At 37.3% G+C, this 22,386-nt stretch overlaps 1 protein-coding gene across 1 annotated transcript in view; it reads right to left on the bottom strand.

The window, feature by feature from the left end:
• The window catches only part of LOC121387284 (chitin synthase chs-2-like), a 43,423-nt gene extending 27,534 nt beyond the window's left edge, over positions 1 to 15,889 (bottom strand). The window contains exons 1-5 of the mRNA XM_041518306.1: positions 15,588 to 15,889; positions 12,742 to 13,192; positions 10,720 to 11,678; positions 9,993 to 10,095; positions 5,246 to 5,412 (exon numbers count right to left, since the gene is read on the bottom strand). Of these exons, the coding sequence (XP_041374240.1) occupies positions 5,246 to 5,412; positions 9,993 to 10,095; positions 10,720 to 11,678; positions 12,742 to 13,192; positions 15,588 to 15,889 (1,982 nt within the window). The remainder of the gene's footprint in view (positions 1 to 5,245; positions 5,413 to 9,992; positions 10,096 to 10,719; positions 11,679 to 12,741; positions 13,193 to 15,587) is intronic.
• Positions 15,890 to 22,386: the final 6,497 nt, after the last annotated feature.

A 22,386-nucleotide genomic window follows, 5' to 3' on the forward strand; every position in this document is an offset into this window, starting at 1 on the left:
CGGTGAGTGTGATAGTTTTTAGAACATTTGTATACATACGGTCACTAATAAAAAGTATCGTAAACAAGTAATGTAACCTTTAAACTGATAAACTTAGTCAAACAGATACAACAGTAATTTGTATATGCCTGGAGAGCAACAGTAGCTCGTGCCACCACATCCCACCACTCCCCACCACCCACCACCACTGCCAACCCTACTTGGTAGCCAACATAACTCTCCATTATTTGCGGCCGACATCGGATATTGCTACTGTCGTAGACAGACATCTTTCTTCCACGCCTAGAGAAAATCAGTGTTAAAATAGTTTAAATCATTATGATTCCCATTGATCAGATCAGTTATCAGTCATAGTTGCCAGTATCCAGTAATACTAGCAGTGATCATAGAGATGTAGATTTAAGTGGACAGGCGTTGGCCACAGTGGCTTGATGTCATGATACATTACTCATGTCCCTACATCTAGGATATTATTGCAGCATTTACAAAGGAAATGAATCTTTGTTTAGCGACACTTGAGCACATTTTAAGGTTGATCTATGTTGTATTTAACATGGTGATTCTGACATGTGGGTAATTCTACATAAAACATCACTTTCTTTTCAAAATACAAATTCAAGATAAAACAATTAATATATATCTTACTCTATGAACAAGCTTATGATGTCATTGGTGTTACCAGACAAATGGGATAATTAAAGTGTGATCCAACTGATTTATGATGATTAAGAGCACATGGCTGTGTGATTTGGGTGTCCATAATAACATATTTGGAATACTTTTAGCATTACAAACTATTCAAGGGTGTAATTGTGCATTACCACACAAATATTATATATGTGACTTAAATCATACACTGTGGCATTTGTTTATTATTTAAAAATATGGACCCCTTCAAAATAAATTTCATCGAAGTTTTCCTTAATAAACAATTTAAATTTCTAACATAAAGTGTCTAGAGAAATAACAATTAAAATATTATTGAGTAACACCAATGACAAAAACGTAACACCAATTACAATGTGTACCACCAATGATATTCAAGACTGTATTCTTGAAACACTATTATTTTTAGACTACCACTACGTTTTAGCAAAAGTATGTAATTAATAGTTCCTTAAATGTACTTTTAACTTACAACTATTAAAGGCCTATTAGAGTAATTGTGTTTCTGGGAACATTGATAAAAGTTAGATACGGACGGTCAGACAGTTTAACAAATATACTAAATTCAGATATTGAATTGTTTTTAAATATCAAGTTAAATATTCATTCATTCATTCATTCATATTTCTGTGCTTATATTAAGACTCAGGCATGTTGTCCTGGACACAAGCATCAACTGTCTGAATCAGGTATCCAGAAACATAACTTAGTTGAGGTCTATGTTCAAATATGGACTAGCAGTGAACCATACAACAAAGGACTGTCAGTTGCAGACCTCTATATATGATTTTAAACAATAATCTTTTTTATCACCTGCATTTAACAATAAATATGTGATCAAAGTACATTTTAAGTTGACAGGAACTTTTAATGGGTTTATATTAGAAAATAATAAAATTTGTATTGACAAATATTTAAAAAACCAGAAGAAGCCATGCTCATTTTAATAACTTCATCAGCAAATAGCTTAACAAATGCTTTATATACGGAAGATCTAAATATTTTGTGGGAGTCCAACAAACATTCAAGTACATTAAAGCCCTGAAAAAGTGTAAATATAAGCTTTAACTGGAATTACAGTTGTAAAATGGCGAAAATTGCATTACCTAATAATTAAACAAAAAAAGTGTTATGTGAGACCCTAACCTTCAAATGACGTCACTATTGCTTCTATTTCTCAGATTTATATCCCATCAACTTTGTCTACCTTTAAGTTTGCAATGTATATCTTAATAAATATTGTATGATGTTTTAATTTAGTTATCCTTTTAACAATTCCTTTGAAATACTGCTTTTCAGGAAAGGGGGCAGGGTTATCAAAAGGGTTATTACACAAAAACACTTCCATAAAAACTTTATATATAGGATGTAAATATGTACTAGATGTCAAAACAAGCTTCTGCTGCAATAAAATCCTTCAAAAAGAATATTTGGGGTGCTGAGCCTAAACTAAATTTCTACTGAAAAATAAAAACTGAATTATATTTTGTAACGTTATAGAAAAAAGTGTTATATGAGACCCTAATCCTCAAAGGATTTCAATATTGGTAACATATCTGAATTCACCAATCCATTTCCCCCCAATCATCAAAATTTTGCATTCCTAAATGCCATAACAAATATTTTACAATGCTTTTAAACTAGTCACCTTTAAGCAATTCTATACAAATATAACTGTCGAGGAAATGGTGGTAGGGTCATAAAACAGGTGAATACACACAGAAAGCTGTGTGTCCTGCAATGCTATCATACATTTTCTATTCCTAGGGATATAGCCCTTGACAAAAATCACTATGAGCATTCGTCCCCCCAGGTGGTACCAATTGGCCAAATTTTGGGTCCTGGCTCATGGACTATTTCCTTTAAAATAATAAAATTATGAACTATGAGTTGTAGGGTTTAAATGTATTTTACTGTATACTTTATATTCCCCATTACGAGTAAAAAGTGTTAATACAACGTTTGCTTTCACGTAACGCTGCAAATACCTACGATAAACGTCATTCTAATGTTTTCAGTACATAAACTATACAGCAAATCAAACAAATTACTTTGTTTATTTTGTTTAAAAGAAAAATTATGTTTGTCCGGTCTGCGTTTTACCAACACCCATCGGTTACGAATGGATTATATGTGTACCATTCACTACAGTCGAAGCACAAAAATATATCATACCTTTTGCAGATCGAATATAATAACTGAGAAAACATTCTAACAATAGGGGGCTTAAAATTCATAAAAAATAAATAATTTGGCTTGTTTTGATCTGGCACGTGTAAGGTCATTCACCGAATGTCCATTTCAAATCAATTTTTACGAGTTACATGGACCCGATTATCGGTAATTTTAAGCAATAAACAAAAACGACTTATTAAAATTAATGGTTTTAGGCGTTTGTAAAGTTTTGTATTTAGATTTGTCTGAACTTAATGGAAATGCTCACAAACTGAAGAAAGATCTCACAAATGAACGACAAGCAGACGACAACAAATCGGGTGTTAATTGCGCGAACCGTGCACGAGAAAACAAATCGAATGGAGCTGGAAGCATAACGCAGTTAATGACGTTGACGATATAGTTTTTACATTCCAACAAAACATTTATTTTACCCAAAGTGCCATGATGATGCCCCTTTAATTTAAAAATCATCCTTTAAAAAATATTCAAGTGAGGAAAAGGGCATCTTATTAAAACGCATTGTCATTGGTGTTATTCAATACCTGGTAACACAAATGAAGGTAACACCAATGACAAAATAAGTAAATAATTAATTCATGCTCTCTAAAGAAACAGTTGAGAAAACTTAAAAAGTACATATTGTACCATACATGCTATGTCTATAATAACATAAAAAACGTTTCTTAAAATTATTAATCATTATATAAATAAGATTGCGACTGTGAATAAACCTACTTTTATATTTTGACAACACATTATTTCATACGTCTGCTGCTTTTGATAAATAAGTTTGATGGCCGATATCTATTGGTGGAATGTTTCATCCAGAGAACATTCAGTTTCTTTTGTTTTCTCATAATTATATACAGTAACAAGAAATAAAAATTCAGGGACAAGCCTATCTTTTGAATACGGAAAATATTTATAAGATTCCTTCTGTAGTGAGTAAGTCGGCCATTAAAGTTATTCAGTGTTAAATCTTCTATTATATATTTTAACAGTTCATGTTATGTATAGTGTTGTGCTAGGGACAGGTAACACCAATGACACTTTCCACTAATCCTGAATAAAATCTCTATCAAAGCTGATTAGCAGAGACCAAACAATTATTATGACAGGTTGATATTATTAATAAGTTAGCATTAAAGACAACAAACCTTGTTTTCTATATACTAGTATAAATACAAAAGAAATTGTGTAGGGACATAAAAGTTAGACTTTCTGTAGAATGACACATTTACTCGACAAAGAGAGAACGACAAAAGCCGCTGTCGCCTCACAGGCTACTTCTACAGCTAAACAGCACGCCTTGGCGGGGTATTTTATCCTGCAACCACTGTTTCTATTGACCGATTATGATGACCGATTAAAGGAAAGTCATAGACGTATACTAGCAGATTGTTTTACCGTGTTTACACTTCATAATGTTGTAGGATCTAGGCATGTAAACAGGATTCAGTATTCCCCCCCCCCCCCCATAAAACCCCACCCCACCCCACCTCCTCCGACCATTCTATACTAATCGGTCAAGTTTGATGTTCTGATCCACGAAGCTAAGAGGAATTCTTTGTTCTTGAGACATTTTTCAAATTTGTTTGGACTGGATCAAGTTCAGTGGGTAGAACGCTCGCCTGAGATGTTTACGTCGTAGGATCGACACAGTGGACGGGGACCCATGGAAGAAGGGGCGGGAAGGGACGTAGCCCAGTGGTAAAGCGTTCACTTGATGCGTGGTCGGTCTAGGATCGATCCCCGTCGGTGAACCCATTGGGCTATTTCTCGTTCCAGTCAGTGCACCACAACTGGTGTAACAAAGTTCGTGGTATGTACTATCCTGTCTGTGGGAAGGTGCATATGAAAGATTCCTTGCTGCTAATCGAAAAGAGTAGCCCATGAAGTGGGGACAGCGGGTTTGCTCTCTCAATATCTGTGTGGTCCTTAACCATATGTCTGACGCCATATAACCGTAAATAAAAATGCGTTGAGTGCGTCGTTAAATAAAACAGTTCCTTCCTTCCTTAACCACATGTATGACACCATATAACCGTAAATAAAATGTGTTGAGTGCGTCGTTAAATAATGCATTTCCTTTTCTTTCCCATAAAAGATCTCTTTCTGTTATTGGGAAAATGTACTGGGTTTTCTTTAAGACAAAATATTACCACGTTTACATCTAATAGCCGATGTTCATTTAATCAGTGTGCTCGTGTGATGTCGTTAAACAAAACAAACTTTAACTTTCAGAAATGTTTGAGACTACAACCATTCTGTTATTAAAGAATAATTTATGTATATCTATACACTGTCGTTTCTAGACGAGGTGTTGTACACTATTTTACGAACATACCCAACAGTTTCCGAAAACAACTCTAAACTTAACTAGCATCTCCCTTCAACTGACCTAAGCACTGACGTCAGCATTTGAAGCATCTCTTTCTCCGTCTCGTGCCACATAGTAGCGCACACGTATATCATGGGCGTGACGTCAGTTCGCAGAGAACCACGTGGTTTCAACGGGTTAGGCGGGTTCTTTTCTTCGTTGTTTTTAAAAAATCCCAACATCTCTTTCTGTAATTGAAAAGCACACTATTATTGCAATTGCAGGTTCTCTTGAACCAAATAAATTTATACTTCCAATAACATTAACATTTTAATCTACCGGAAAGAAAATGCTGGGGACGCGTGGCAATTGAGATATTTAATGAATGGTTTTATTAGTAACCCTCATTTCTGCTAAAAATTGCAGATCCTTTTGTGGGGGTACCCTGCAATGATTTCAACCTGAAGAGTATATTACATAACAACTGTACATAACAAATAAAACTATATTATGTAATGTCAATAATAGTATTGCTACAAATATTTCATGTCACATATTAATACCAATCTGAGCAGAAGCAGAGCAGAAGCTTTTGATCCATAAAAACAGTGATGGACTAGGTGGAGTCGATCCGCCGGACCCTAGCCCGAGTACTAACAAATGCTACGTCTCCGAACTTTTGGGGTCCGGCTAGCCCGAGTACTCTGACTGTAAGAGAGCTAGACGGACATTTGGACATAAACACGCTCTCATTACAGTCAGAGACCAACCTATGTCGACCCCTGTAACTGCTGCACAAGGCGGAATCGCCCAGTCTCGAAATAGATCGCCGAGCTTTGTAATTGTTGCGACGGAGTGTTACGAAGCGTAGCTGAATGTGGGTGCTGTCGGGTTTCTTTCTGTAGTATGTGTATTAGTGATTAATATGTGGATTTTTTGGTATCACTTAACTCGAAAATGATTGATGTAAAGGTATTTGACGTCAAACATAGGATTGTTGTGGTATTAGAGCGGGACTCGTTGCCTACCGTTTGGTAGTCAGGAATTGCCAAAAAAAGACATAGGTTGGTCTCTGACTGTAATGAGAGCGTGTTTATGTCCAAATGTCCGTCTAGCTCTCTTACAGTCAGAGTACTCGGGCTAGCCGGACCCCAAAAGTTCGGAGACGTAGCATTTGTTATATCTGCAACGTTGTCACTCTTAAACTGGTCAACAATGAAGCAAGACATTATTTCTTATGCTCTCGATCTCTCTCCTCCCCCCACCTCCACCTGGGGGCTGTGATTGCGTCGGTCGGCAATTTGGCAGAGTTCCGCGTTGCAAACACTGGGTCACGGGCAACTGTGACCTTGGTATATGGCAATGCATTACAAAAAAAGAGGAAGCCGAGGAAAGAAAGAAAGAAAGAAATATTTTATTTAACGACGCACTCAACACATTTTATTTACGGTTATATGGCGTCAGACACAGATTTTGAAAGGAAACCCGCTGTCGCCACTTCATGGGCTACACTTTCCGATTAGCAGCAAGGAATCTTTTATTTGCACTTCCCACAGGCAGGATAGCACAAACCATGGCCTTTGTTGAACCAGTTATGGATCACTGGTCGGTGCAAGTGGTTTAAACCTACCCATTGAGCCTTGCGGAGCACTCACTCAGGGTTTGGAGTCGGTATCTGGATTAAATATCCCATGCCTCGACTGGGATCCGAACCCAGTACCTACCAGCCTGTAGACCGATGGCCTAACCACGACGCCACCAAGGCCGGTCAGGAAGTAGAGTAAGAGGAAACGTGCGTTAGAGGCGGCACGGAGGGGTGTGTGCCTAAACTGGCATGTCAACTGCCAGCGGTGGCTCCTTCTGCGTCGGCGCCCCCAGCCAAGCCTTCACCGAGCAGTCAATTCTTCTTTTTTTTGGCTTGTAACCTTTTAATTTTTTTTATTTATTCTATTAACTTTTTTACTAATTGCTATTTTCAAAATTCTGCCCATTTTCACTCCCCCCCCCCCCCCCCCCATCCCGAGTCAGGCCACCGATCTTATTGGAGGTCGGACTCGGGATGGGCGTGTTCGAAACCCTAGTGGTATATGGGTACGTTAAACTAGTTATCATCATCATCACCAGCGAGATGAGCTAAGCCACTTCAACCAGCTGGACTCAAAACGCCCAGGGAGGACCTCAATGCTCCGGTGTATGAAACTCCGTGTGGCGACCCTCTCTTGCCTAAAGTAGTTCAGCCCTAGTCACCGGTGCATCGAGTCTACGAAGCTGACATCAAACCACTGCCAGTTGGAAGTGCCTACCTTCTGCACACCATCAAGTCAGATACCGGCACGTTGGGGCTTGTGGCGACATAAGACTGGTTGGTACAGGGTTCGCAACCCGGTAACGGCTCTCACCCAGAGCGAGTTTTAATGACTCAATGGGTAGGTGTAAGGCCACTAGACTCTTCTCTCTCACTAACCACTAACAATTAACAACTAACCCACTGTCCTGGACAGCCAGCCAAGATAGCTCAGGTGTGTGCCTAGAACAGCGTGCTTGAACCGTAATTGAATATAAGCACGAAAATAAGTTGAAATGAATGAATGAATGAATTTACAGATACTTGCCAAAAATATATGTTTCTTGTATCTTTTAACATAATATCTTTGTGGATGTCGGTTTGCATACAAATGATTCGTCAAGAGTGTTTTTTAATATGTAAAATATCAACCGAGTCTACGTTAATCAGTATTTGTCGAGGCTCTGCAAAGTCATATCGTGCTAGTAGCAGGATATGACTTTTGGCGTTACCCATAGTTAAATTAAAATCCTCTAAGTCATCGTAGAATGTGGCTGAAATAACAGAAATAATATCTTTTTCTGTTAATTTTGTTATGATCTGCAGGATGAAGATAATAACTTGGTAATGACGTCGGATATCTGCTTTATCCTGTTTAGGCCGAATGAGAAATGCCGCTTGGCTTACCTTCAAGGGGCATTCCTGAGTTTGCTGCATCGTAAGATGAATGAACGAATGAATGAATGAATGTTTAACGACACCCCAGCACGAAAAATACATCGGCTATTGGGTGTCAAACTATGGTAATGCAAATAAATAAAGTGATGATCAACATCAATATAAAAATTCAAGGTTTACACAAAAACAGTGTAAAGAACAGTGTAAAGAACTGTGCAAAAACACAAATATGACAGAATTTTACGGATACTGAATTTTACTCAAAACTTCAATTTTGTATGTATTGGCCATTCTCAAAAAGAATGTTACACCCCTGCACCACGGTGAAGTTACAGCACACGCAGGGGCATTGTAAGATGTTTCAGACTAATAAAATATTTCTACGATTAAACTAGCATATTAAATATATTTTCTTGTTTAGAATATCAGTGTCTGTATATTCAATATGTTTCTGGTCATTTTATTATTTGTAAGAAGCCCAAACTGGATTTTATCTTCAAATAATATCGTACGTACGAAAAAAAATATTTTAAGAAATAAAATGAAATTTAACCTACAAATATTAGAATGATCAGAAACACGTTTGATATACAGCCACTAATATTTTATGCAGAAACATATATTTGATATGTAATTACAATCGTTAAAATGTTTCTGTTAGTCGATAACATCTTTAAAATATAAGCAAACTCAGGAATGTCCCTGTCACAGGATAAAGCAGATATCCGACGTCATTAACTAGTTATTCTCTATGAAAACGTTACGCTCGGATGTACGTCTTGGTGGCTTGTAAACAAATGACCCATTCACAGCAACACATTATTACTGAGAGACCTTGAAAATTCAGGCCCGTAGGAACCGGGGGGGGGGGGGGGGGGGCGGTTCGAGGGGGGCACGTGCCCCCCACTTGAATGCCTTTTTCATCACATTAATGTTTGTCATTGTAAACAAAATCTGATATAGAATTGTACCCGATCTGACAGTGCCCCCCCCCCCCCAAGTTATTCCTTCGGGCCTGAAATTTGTATATACCTTTAAATTTACACACCATTATTAACCGTGTTAATACACTAAATTATCACATGGGTTTATGACATGGATATCATGGGTAAGACATAGGATAAATTTATTAAAACTCAGAATGCAGCTTTTATATTTCTTAACCAAAACAATTTTACCATTTGCCATTTACCATTTTTCCAAAAATGTTGTCCCTTAACATTGGTTCCCGAGGACTCAGTTTTGTAATTTGCCATAAAGGGAGTTTGCTGCAATTTTTGAGATATTAACGACTTTCTAACGATTGTAATTAGATATCAAATATATATTTCTGCATAATATATTAGTGGGTGTCCCTTTAAAATATTTAAAATCATTTATAAATTATTATAAGTACATGTGTTGCTGAACAACATAAATATTTTGATAAAATAATGAGAGGTTTTGTGTTGTAAAGTTTTGTCTGTGAGCTATACCATTAAACATTTCACTCACCGAAACAGGTAACGTAGTTAACCATATTTACGGCTGATGCATGCTACATGTTTTGACGCACGTACAGTAAACTTTACTACATAGCGGACAGTTTAGTGCTCATCGAAGCGTGAAAATACTAATGAAAAGGTAGCTATTTGGATAAGGACTGTTTGTTTATAAATATCGATATGCTTTAGAACCGAATGCTTATGCTACCCGAAACTGGTTCACCCATGATACTAACATATTTTGCATAAAACTAATTTGTAGCTACTACAAACACCAGAACGACCAGAAACACGAATGATTTGTAACAACTAATCATATAGGCAAAACGGAAATAAAATTTAAATTAATTTCTAACAATAACCAACGTATTTCCGTGCTGACCTCCTTCTCGACAGAGCGCGAGTTATCTCTGTCGTCGCGTCGACGGTTTAAAATGAGAGATTGTTCCAGAAGTATCCCACAGTACAGCGGCTGCACAAACAACCTGAAAACAAACACCATAGGACAGTCTATATCACAGATGAGGTATTGGCTGCAAAATTAATCGGAAAAGTAGTATCAGAAAGTTCATAAACATGCGGTTAAGAACACAGAAGAGCAGTAGAAGCCGCTGTTAATTTTTCAAAGCATAGCCCTTGATAAGTAAACAATGAATGAATCAGTGCATGCTTAACAATATTAACACCTGAGACATCTTTTGCCAAAAATATTCAAATATATAGCCTAACAAAATGAGTTTCAGAGAACCCGACCCTACCTAATAAAAAAGAACCGATCCTAACTATTTTCGATGTATTCCACCCACCCACCCACCCACACACCACACTATTTTCATATTAATAAAAAGAGTACTTACATAATATTTTATTTGGACCCGTAGGGGTGAATGTAGACTAATGTTTTTCGGTACGTTTCCGAAAATACAATTTACAGCTACTGGTAAACACAGGGTAGGATTAGCCTATGTGGGAGAACAGGGATAACGCTTTAGACCAAATGTCACACTGACTGTGTTTTATAATATCCAATATCATATCTAATATTACAAGGCCCACATGGCTTTACTGTTGGGCTGTCTAATGCCTTCCTTTCCTATGATTGCACTTACCTCTCCGTCTGCACGAGTCGCTCCACCCTGGGAAACCAAATGTGAAACGACACCCACAAAAATGACAGCCACCAGATGACGGCCAGTGGTAAATAGTACTCCATTACCAGAGAGCTGAGATAGTTGAAGGACAGCCCGTGCAGGTCGCATGTCCAGAACATATAGGCGGGCAAAGCCGGTAGCCAGAACTGGGTGGAGTTGGCCTTCCACGCCTCGCAGTCGCTGATCACCGCCCCGAGCATGACGGGCATGACGAGCACCAGGGGCAGGGCGAACCCGCCGATCTGCAGGAGGATCTTGCAGGCGGTTTTAGCGAACGTGTAACACAACACGCAGCAGGTGATCTGAATGAGCATCACCCAGAAAGGGTCTTGGAAGTAGTCCGTCGACTCCACGTTCGTTATTCCGTAAGGGTACACCAGCTGAGGACAGTTTTTGACTGCGTCATTGCCATGGAAATACAAGACTTTGACGCAGTCCATATGTCCACTACTTATAATCAGAGTCATCAGGCTTAGTGTGATGATCACCTTCCAGCAGCTTAATATTATGTAGGTTTTTGTGCGCATGCGTCGTATTCTTCGTTTTAGTTCGTTCAGCTTCCGGTTCACTGGTCCCAGGACGCCAAATTTGTTAACGAAATTTTCCCACCACGAAAATGAAATCAGGAACAAAGAAACTGGTATTGACCACGCCTCGCCGTAATATCTGCCCTGGCGTGTGTTTACTAGAGTCCAAGCAAACAAAGCCGATGATTGGCCGACCATTGCTAGAATATCCAGTACTAGTATGTGTAGTTTTCTCCTCTTTTCCGAGCCAGTATCGAAAAGTTTCATCACAGATGGTATGAAAGCAGCTCCTAACATCAGAACTAGGCCGCGCACCGAGTCGATAGAGGGCAGCACCAAAAATGCAAAAATACTAAGTCCTACACTGTGTAGTGTTTCCGGTATAGCAGCCTATTGTAAAAAATAAATAGAAAGTAAAGTGCAGGGAAAACGTTAAACCAAGATCTGAAACGTAATCTTTGGAATTATTTTGCAGAATTGAGAAACTGAAGATCATAGAAAATAGTTTTGTATTTATATTCAACTATATCTACAAATTTACATGTATGACCATTAGTCATTTTGGTTTCATTATGATTATGATGATGATGACGACGATGTTGTTGATGATGATGACGATGATGATAATAATTCTATCTTGTCTATTTATACAATACAAAAATTATCTCAGCATTAAAATATATTATTTTTTGAAAGGAAGTGAAGCATGGAAAATTCATTTGGGGTTTTCGTTTTGAAAATAATACAGCACATTTCATAGCTAACTGTTTTTCTTTCTACTTGTAATGCTTACTTCTAAAGCATCAAAACAGGGTGTAAATAGCGTAAATACTTAGACATTTAACATGTATAATTTGTAAAACAATGAACAAAGGTACCTTAACCTTGACAATGCCAAATGAACATTAAAATTATATTTAAAAAACTGTTTAATAATTATCTTCACCATCATCACCATGATCATCATCACAATAACAATAACAATAACAATTCTAAGTTTAGTTATATATCAAGGATGGCAGAGTCCGTCCCATCCTACAAACACCTTTTTGTAAATAATTTCAGTTTGATTTGACAAAAAAAATGTGTGTGTAATTTAAAAATCAGTCGGCTCAGAAATAAATAACATGTAGTAAATTCTATAGTATGAAAAAAGGGGTTCCCTGTGCGAAGGACTATAAAAATCAATCGGCTCATAAATAAATAACCTGTAGTAAATTCCGTAGTATGAAAAAAGGGGTTCCCAGTGGGAATGACTATAGAAAACACTCGGCTCATAAATAAATAACTTGCAGTAAATTCCACAGTATGAAAAAAGGGATTCCCTGTGGGAAAGACTATATAAAACAATCGGCTCATAAATAAATAACTTGTAGTAAATTCTATAGTATGAAAAAAAAGGGATTTTAGGACGGACTGTAGAATATTTCTAGCACATCGTAAAGTTACTCACAATGATGACAACATCCCACGTGGGTGTTCTCGTCCGTTTGAAGCATGATCTCCACAAACACTTACACAAGTTAAACATGTACGGCGTGATCACCACGAAGAATAGAGCCCACACCCATCGAATTTCAACATTCTGAGACAAGCGATAGACCCGACCGGACGTCCGGTCTGGGGGGATTCTGGAACAGGAAGTGAAGTGTCGACCAGGCACCTCTTCACAGTAAAGGGTGACGTTCGGGTACACGTTGGACGTAATGAGTAATAGAGTGCTTTTACTGACCACCGTGGTTACCAAGACAACCATGGCGAGCAAGATCCCAACACAGATTTTGACGATTTTTCGGAATATGCTGATGGTAGCGTCGTCTAGGGAGAACGTTTTCGATTTTGTTTGAATTCTGAACACATCCCACGTGCGCCATGGAGCTCGTTTGTCGCCAAGGCTGTCGATGCTGTTAAAAAGAAAATACACAACTCGTGTCAGACAACGACGGGATGTAGCATTTAGCAGCAGTAGACTGCTCAGCAGATGATGGCTGTTTCCTGTTCCAAAGTATGAGATATATATTCTCGTATTCAAGATCCCTTGTTACTGTAATGAAGGATTAATTAATATATGCTTGTTGGATTGTGTAATATGCCTAGCTATGAGTCGCTAGTTGATTCTACGGTTTGGGTTTTGCACTGCACCTAGCTATGAGTCGCAAGTTGACACTACAGTTGGGTCGTGTACTGTACCTAGCTATGAGTCACTAGTTAACTAACGGTTGCGTTGTGCACTGTACCTAGATATGAGTTGCTAGTTGACTCTACAGTTAGGTTGTGTACTGTACCTAGCTATGAGTCACTAGTTGACTCAACGGTTGCGTTGTGCACTGTACCTAGATATGAGTCGCTAGTTGACTCTACAGTTGGGTCGTGTACTGTACCTAGCTATGAGTCGCTAGTTAACTCTACAGTTGGGCCGTGCACTGTACCTAGCTATGAGTCACTAGTTGACCTACGGTTGGGTCGTGTACTGTACCTAGATACGAGTCGCTAGTTGATTCTATGGCTGGGTCGTGTACTGTACATAGCTATGAGTCGCTAGTTGACTATACCGTTGAGTCGTGTACTGTACGTAGCTATGAGTCGCTAGTTGACTATACCGTTGGGTCGTGTACTGTACCTAGCTATGAGTCGCTAGTTGACTCTACGGTTGGGTCGTGTACTGTACCTAGCTATGAGTCGGTAGTTGACTCTACCGTTGGGTCGTGTACTGTATCTAGCTATGAGTCGCAAGTTGACTCTACGGTTGGGTCGTGTACTGTACCTAGATATGAGTATCTAGTTGACTCTACGGTTGGGTCGTGCACTGTACCTAGCTATGAGTTGCTAGTTGACTCTACAGTTGGGCCATGCACTGTACCTAGCTATCAGTCACTAGTTGACTTTACGGTTGGGTCGTGTACTGTACCAATATATGAGTCGCTAGTTGACTCTATGGCTGGGTCGTGTACTGTACCTAGCTATGAATCGCTAGTTGACTATACCGTTAGGTCGTGTACTGTACCTAGCTATGAGTCGCTAGTTGACTCTACGGTTGGGTCGTGTACTGTGCCTAGCTATGAGTCAGTAGTTGACTCTACCGATGGGTCGTGTACTGTACCTAGCTATGAGTCGCTAGTTGACTCTACCATTAGGTCGTGTACTGTACCTAGATATCAGTCACTAGTTGACTATACCGTTGGGTCGTGTACTGTACCTAGCTATGAGTCGCAAGTTGACTCTACGGTTGGGTCGTGTACTGTACCTAGATATGAGTATCTAGTTGACTCTACGGTTGGGTCGTGCACTGTACCTAGCTATGAGTTGCTAGTTGACTCTACAGTTGGGCCATGCACTGTACCTAGCTATCAGTCACTAGTTGACTTTACGGTTGGGTCGTGTACTGTACCAATATATGAGTCGCTAGTTGACTCTATGGCTGGGTCGTGTACTGTACCTAGCTATGAATCGCTAGTTGACTATACCGTTAGGTCGTGTACTGTACCTAGCTATGAGTCGCTAGTTGACTCTACGGTTGGGTCGTGTACTGTGCCTAGCTATGAGTCAGTAGTTGACTCTACCGATGGGTCGTGTACTGTACCTAGCTATGAGTCGCTAGTTGACTCTACCATTAGGTCGTGTACTGTACCTAGATATCAGTCACTAGTTGACTATACCGTTGGGTCGTGTACTGTACCTAGCTATGAGTCGCTAGTTGACTCTACGGTTGGGTCGTGTACTGTACCTAGCTATGAGTCGCTAGTTGACTCTACCGTTGGGTCGTGTACTGTATCTAGCTATGAACGCAAGTTGACTCTACGGTTGGGTCGTGTACTGTACCTAGATATGAGTATCTAGTTGACTCTACGGTTGGGTCGTGCACTGTACCTAGCTATGAGTCGCTAGTTGACTCTACAGTTGGGACATGCACTGTACCTAGCTATCTGTCACTAGTTGACTTTACGGTTGGGTCGTGTACTGTACCAATATATGAGTCGCTAGTTGACTCTATGGCTGGGTCGTGTACTGTACCTAGCTATGAATCGCTAGTTGACTATACCGTTGGGTCGTGTACTGTACCTAGCTATGAGTCGCTAGTTGACTCTACGGTTGGGTCGTGTACTGTGCCTAGCTATGAGTCAGTAGTTGACTCTACCGATGGGTCGTGTACTGTACCTAGCTATGAGTCGCTAGTTGACTCTACCATTAGGTCGTGTACTGTACCTAGATATCAGTCACTAGTTGACTCTACAGTTGGATCATGTAATGTACCTAGATATGAGTCGCTAGTTGACTCTACAGTTGGGTCGCATACTGTACCTAGCTATACTCTCTCGTCCAGTCCGTCGCCCGGGTTTTTCTCGAAACTGGACGACGCCGGAGTCGGAGCTGTGCTCGTTTTCGCCGTTGATGCTGTAGGTTTGTTTTGTGGTGCTGTCGCTACCGCTGTCACTCGACGTCCCTTCCATGCCGTTGACGCCGCTCTCGATGGAGTCGTTAAATGCCTGGTTGGTGACGCCCGTCGTGAAACTCGTCTCCTGGTCCACGAGAATGCCGATCACGTCGTCTCCCAGAGACCCCGGCAGCGAGATGGGGCGGTCGAGAAAAAGACCGTTAGACATTATATCTGGCAAATCCGTCTGCAATCAATAGAACAGTGCGTAAAAGAACTAATTAACCACCACCACCACCACCACTACCACCACTTCTACCACCACTTCTACCACCACTTCCACTTCCACTTCCACCACCACCACTACTCTACTTCTACTACTATTATACTACTACTTCTACTTCTACTACTATTATACTTCTACTTCTACTACTATTATACTTCTACTTCTACTTCTACTCCCACTTCTACTCCCACTTCTACTCTCACTTCTACTCCCACTTCTACTTCTACTCCCACTACCACTACTACTCCCACTACCACTACTACTCCCACTACCACTACCACTACCACTACTATTATACTACTATTATACTACTACTATTATACTACTACTACTACTACTACTAATAATAATGATCGTCATCATCGGACATCCATAAGTCATGTGTGTCTATAACAGAGAACACCTACTGAGTGGAATCTATATTTTTGTACATGATAAGAACCACATGTATACGAGCCAGACGAGTCTAGTGTCTATTCCTTTCATTATTTTTTCTCGTTCTAACCAGTGCTCCAAAACTGGTCAAAGGCCGTGGTATATGCTTTCATGTCTGTGAGAAAGTGCATACAAAATATCTCCGTCTGCATTAGTAAAAATGTAGCGGGTTTCCCCTGATGACTACGAGTCAGAATTACCAAATGTTTGACATCCAACAGCCGATAATGTGCTCTAGTGGTGTTGTTAAACAAAACAAACTAACTTTTTCCTCTCATTATAACCAAATAGACGACAGGATAGGTTGTATCCCAGAAATGTGTAATAAAAATAAGTCTGTTTAAAACCGCAAGGTAAACATCTCAACATTGCGTCAAACAACTGTTGCCATCGTCAGGAGAAAACTAATCAGAAGATAAATGCTCCATTGCTATAATGTGCGAATATTTACACAGTCCAAGCTGGTTATTATTTGAGTTGGACTATTAAATGCTATCTTTTCTGTCATTCTTCGTTCTCTTCTCTTTCTTTGCCTGTGAGAAAGTGCATATAAAAGATCCCTTACTGCATTACCAAAAAATGTAGCGAGTTTCCTCCGAGTCACAATTAACAAATGTTGACATCCAATAGCCGATGATTAATAAATCAATGAACTCTAGTGGTGTCGTTAAACAAAACAAACTTCTGATTGTTACTGAATGCAATGAAATGCCAACCTAAATAATAATAATAATATAACATAATGGGTGTCGTTAGGTACAGGAAATTCCGCCGGTTACTGCTACTGAAGAATCCTCTCGCTGGATAGTTACTTATATATGGAACATAACTCGACCTCGTGCGGTGTTTGTAGCTGGTTTGATCAAACTAGATTAATAATTAATACTAGAATAATAACTAGTTTATCAATATTATTACAATATTTTAAATGCGACCATCACCACCATCATAATCACACTCAAAACAACTTACATCTGTATAAATCTTCCGAAGTCTTTTTGGCGTATTCATCACAAACACTGGCTGCGGTTTGTCCAGATCATTCATAGAGCAGCTTCATAAACATTATCATCAACCCATACCATGCTTATCTCGCCGATCGCCATCCACTCACTCGGACCATGCCTGCAGTTGGCCAAGTTTATCTCAGTTTGACCAAACCTTAATTAGGCTGTTTGTTTACGGACAAACTTGGTTATTTGGCAACGGAAACTCGTCACCAAGTCATGCTATCATCCATATGTGTGTGTAGAAAAAACATCAAGAAAACTCATTTAATACTGGATCATATGGGTGTTTCCGGCTAAAAGGGAAAGGTGGAAGGGCGGGACATTAATTGGTTCGGAGAATATCTTTTTGATCTCAATCAGCAGCTTAGGAATGTCGTTGGTATTTGATTCTCCGAGACGGGTTTCATTATTGTATACGTAATAAACTACGAGAAGAGTCAAAGAATGTTTGTTAATTCTCATTAAACTAAAAAAAACTAAAAAAACTCTTCAATTGCAAATGTGTCAAATTTCTTTTAAAATATGTGCAAAAAAAATAAATTCATATCAATATTATAAAGAGTTACTTTCCCTCCTAGAACATATCTTATTTACTATTTTTGGTTTTAAAACTTGTATCTATGTATGTATCTATATAGATATATGACTGGAAATGTATACGCAAGCTGTGTGAATTGGCATAGTTTGCCACTTTTTTCCCCCATACCCCAATCAACCTAAAAGAAATAAAAGACAATCCTTATAATTAAATTTCAAACATACTTATTACTTTTTTAAAAATCATATTCTTTTAAAATTCGCTTTTTTTTAAAAGGTGAAGCTAATAATTATCCAAAATACATTACCTACAGGATATTTAAAGGGACATACCCTAGTTTCAACCCGTGAAAATTAACACAAAGTTTACTTAATATACAAACCTGTAACATATTTGGATAAAGTTACAATTGAGTGAAACATGAGTCTGTGACTTTGATATGGTGAAATATCCTCTAAAAATAGACTAAAACCCGACTCCATAACTTACTTCTCAGACGCACGTGCGTTTTTAAAAATATGAGAAATCCATTTTATATTAAAAACACCAGGATGACCAAAATGAATAATCTAAACAATCAAATCTAAGTAAAGTATGATTTAAGTTAGCAAAAACGGCTCCAATAATAAACAATATGTCTTAGTGTTTAAAAATTAGGGTATGTCCCTTTAAAACAAAACATGAATATGAATAACGTCTAACTAATTTTAGCCGCTTCAGAACTAGTAATCATATTATGCGAACGGGCTCCCATTTTTTGTAGGGATGGAGGGGGTAGGCTGGGTTTTACCCGAATTAAACGGAAATGCCCGAATCTGGATAACAACATATATTCATATTAGCAATACTGCCAAAAAGCTATATAGGGTTGCAAATGAATCACTATGTATTTTTGTATGAATTACAACTAATTGTGCGGGTAGAATGATCGAAATACATGGTAAAAAGGCTTGAGGATAGAACATTTTGCCCGAAATTGAGGATGTGCTTTCTGCCCCCTGTCTCGCACGCTTATGCTTTTAATAATTATTTACCGATTGAAACTGGCAGATAGCAGAATTTTCAAAAATATACGATTATGTCCTCTCTGTAACAATGAAATAGATGATGAGTTCCATTATTTACTTCAGGGTCCCCATTTTAATAATAAAAACGTACATGTTCCAATTTTTTTTTATATAAGACCGAACACCTTCAAATTAAGCCAGATATTTAACTCCGAACAAATTTTAAATACAAAGCAATTATATACATTTATTTGTCGTAAGTTACTTATTTATAAGTTTGATTATATTACCTGCATATTATTGTGTACATGTGTGAAAGTGATTAACTATGTGTCATATATTTAGTTATTTCAATGTTAGAATGTATTATACTTTTTAAGTAGTCTACTTGCTGTGATGTTTTTCAGATGCCATACTTCCAGAGGCTTGCATAATACAGTTTTTTATTATTATTATTATTATTATTATTATTTTAATAAATGTTTATTGCCCCAGAAAAACCAGGAGCAAGGAGAGAAAGGAAAGAAAGCTGAAATAAGTATTTCCTCCAAACCAGCAACATTGTAAAACAAACAACCATCGTCTTTTTTATATAAAAACAAAGGCTGGCCGTTTAAATATTTTCCAAAAATCTTAACCAACATTCCCAGTTTTCGTCGAATTCTTTATGTAAACAATTCTTGTAATACATATATTTTTCTAATAATAGCTTATCTTCAATATAATGTTTGAAGCCAGTTTTATTGAGTGTGGTGTTCTGTAATTTTGTTTTGTAAATATAATACTTACATTTATAATTAACGAATTTACGAAATTGTTTTCCTTATTTATATCACCAAATAAAATCATAGTTTTGTCAAACTGGAAGTCTTCATTTGTTTGTTGCAACCATTGTTCTATAAGATTCCAGAGTTCGACGACTTTTGGGGCAAACATAAAACAAGTGATCCGATGTTTCTGGCTGGCGATGACAGAAATTGCAGAGATTTGAATCAACGTATTTTATTTTATATAAGAAAGTTTTCGTTGCTATAATTCTATGTAGGATTTGGTATTGGAACCATAACAGTGTTGGGTCTTTCAAAATCATAAATGGCAGGCTATAATACTTCGCCCACTCTAAAGGTGAAAAAGCAAATCCTTCAGCAGAGTATTTAATCTGCGAAGTAGGAAGTATATCCGTGTCGTTGAGTAGTTTATAGATTTCTTTACTTCCAGATTTATTTTTCAAAAAGGGTTTTATTTTAACTGGTAAAATGGGATGGTTTGGAACACCAACTGTTTGGATGTTAAAAGTAGTTTTCTTACGTATAAGAACTTGTATAGCCTTTAATAAAGAAGCAAATTCTAGAAAATTTGATTTTGTTATACTTTAAGCTGAAAGTGTCATAATCTATAAACTGTCCTTGGTTATTAAGTAAGTCTTGTATAAATAAAATCCCTTTTTTGATGTAATTTCTATATACTGCAGGCTTTTTATCTATAATAATATTGTTATTATACCAAATGTTTGAACATAGAATGTCTTCTGTATTCATGAATGTTTGTTTACGTTGCAGTAAAATACAATTATTTAGTACATCTAGTTTTTTATTTGTCTTGTCTTTAACTGAATAAAGTGATCCCCATAAATTATTAAATCTTTCATTGTTAAACAAGTCAAAGAATAGAAGAGAGTTGCCCATTTTGAATTCGATATCAAAAGTCTTCTAATCCAGGTCAGTTTTAATGCTATTACAAAATTTGTAATATCTACCATTTTGATACCTCTATATTTATAATCTTACACTAAAACTGCTCTTAATTCTAGCTGGTTTGTTTTGCCATATAAAATTGAAAAACATAGTATTTATTTGTTTTAATAACTTCTCTGGGGGGTTGGGTAGTGAAATGAATAAATGAGTGATTTGGGGTATTACTAGTGTTTTCACTACAGTGATTCTACCCAAAACTGTTATCTTCTGTGTTAACCATTGATTTATCAAATGTTTCATTTCCAAAATTTTAGATTCGTAATTTTGAGCAACCATCTGTTCCATATTCAGCATAAATGTTACTCCTAATACCGTGAACTGATCAGCACCCCAAGCTAGCTTCCACTTTGCTGGATGGAAAACCTCTTTTGAAAACTTTTTACTTCCTATCCAAATAATATGTGATTTTGAATAATTTATTTTCAAGCCAGAAACATCAGCATGCATATCTAGTATTGTTAAAGTACTGTCCAGGGACTTGGGAGATCCATCTAAAATAAAGGTAGCATCGTCTGCGTATTGAGATAAAACATATTCTTCCCCATTTATACTTATTCCTTTGATATCATTAGAGTTTCTAATTAGTGTTGCTAAAATTTCTGCACAGATGATAAAACTATACGGATCACCTTGCCGACAACCTCTTTCTAATTTAAAACTCTCGGACAAAAAAAAATAATTTTGTAATATACGCGACACTGAATTATTATAAAGAGTTCTGATCCAATTTTTAATTGAACTTTTAAAGTTAAATATATCCAGAGTTTGTTCAATAAAACCCCAGGAAACTGAATCAAATGCTTTTTCGAAATCAATTAATACCAACATTCCTGGTATTGTTTGTACCTCAGTATAATACATTATATCATATATTAATCGTATATTTTCACCTATGTACCTACCCTTAAAAAACCGGTTTGATCTTTAGCTATACTTTTATCTACTACCTTTTTTAATTCTGTTAGCAATACATCCTGTGGCCATCTTATATATACAATTTAGTAAGGTAATTGCGCGCCAATTTTTTAAAAACTGTTTGGGTTTATTTATTTTTGGTATACACGTAATAATACCTAGATTTTGTGTATTAGATATTTCTCTTATCTCATAACTATAATTTAGTGATCTAATAATGAAATGGCCTAGGTCTATCCAAAAAAACTTTTAAAATTCAGCTGAAAAACCGTCTGAGCTAGGACTTTTGTCATGTTTCATGTTTTTAAGAAATTCCAATGCCTCACTGTATTCAATTTTTCCTTCTAATTCTTCTGCTTCTGCATCTGTTAATTTATTTACAACAATATTATTAATATTTCTAATATTTCTAATTTTTCGTGGCTTTCTTTTTGAGTATAATTTTTCATAAAATTGCTTCGTTTCTTCTAAAATTTCATTTTGTTCGGTTACTACATTGCCATCATCTAATTCTAGTCTAAAGATAAATTTACTATAATAATTTCGGTTTTCCAAATTGCAGACATATTTAGTGGGCTTTTCACCTTCTTCTATCCATTTTGCTCTAGATCGAATGAGTTTGCCCTTTAACTTATTTCTTCTTATTTCTATTAATTGATTTCTCTTTCTAACAAGTCTGAATTAATATTATCTTCATTTTCTTCTAATATTTTTATTTCGTCAATAAGATTTAAATTCCAGTTTTTCTTCTCATTTTTTTTTATAAGTAGAGTATGCAATA

Source organism: Gigantopelta aegis, chromosome 13, assembly GCF_016097555.1.
Source record: "Gigantopelta aegis isolate Gae_Host chromosome 13, Gae_host_genome, whole genome shotgun sequence".
In the NCBI taxonomy this organism is placed as follows: Eukaryota; Metazoa; Mollusca; class Gastropoda; order Neomphalida; family Peltospiridae; genus Gigantopelta; species Gigantopelta aegis.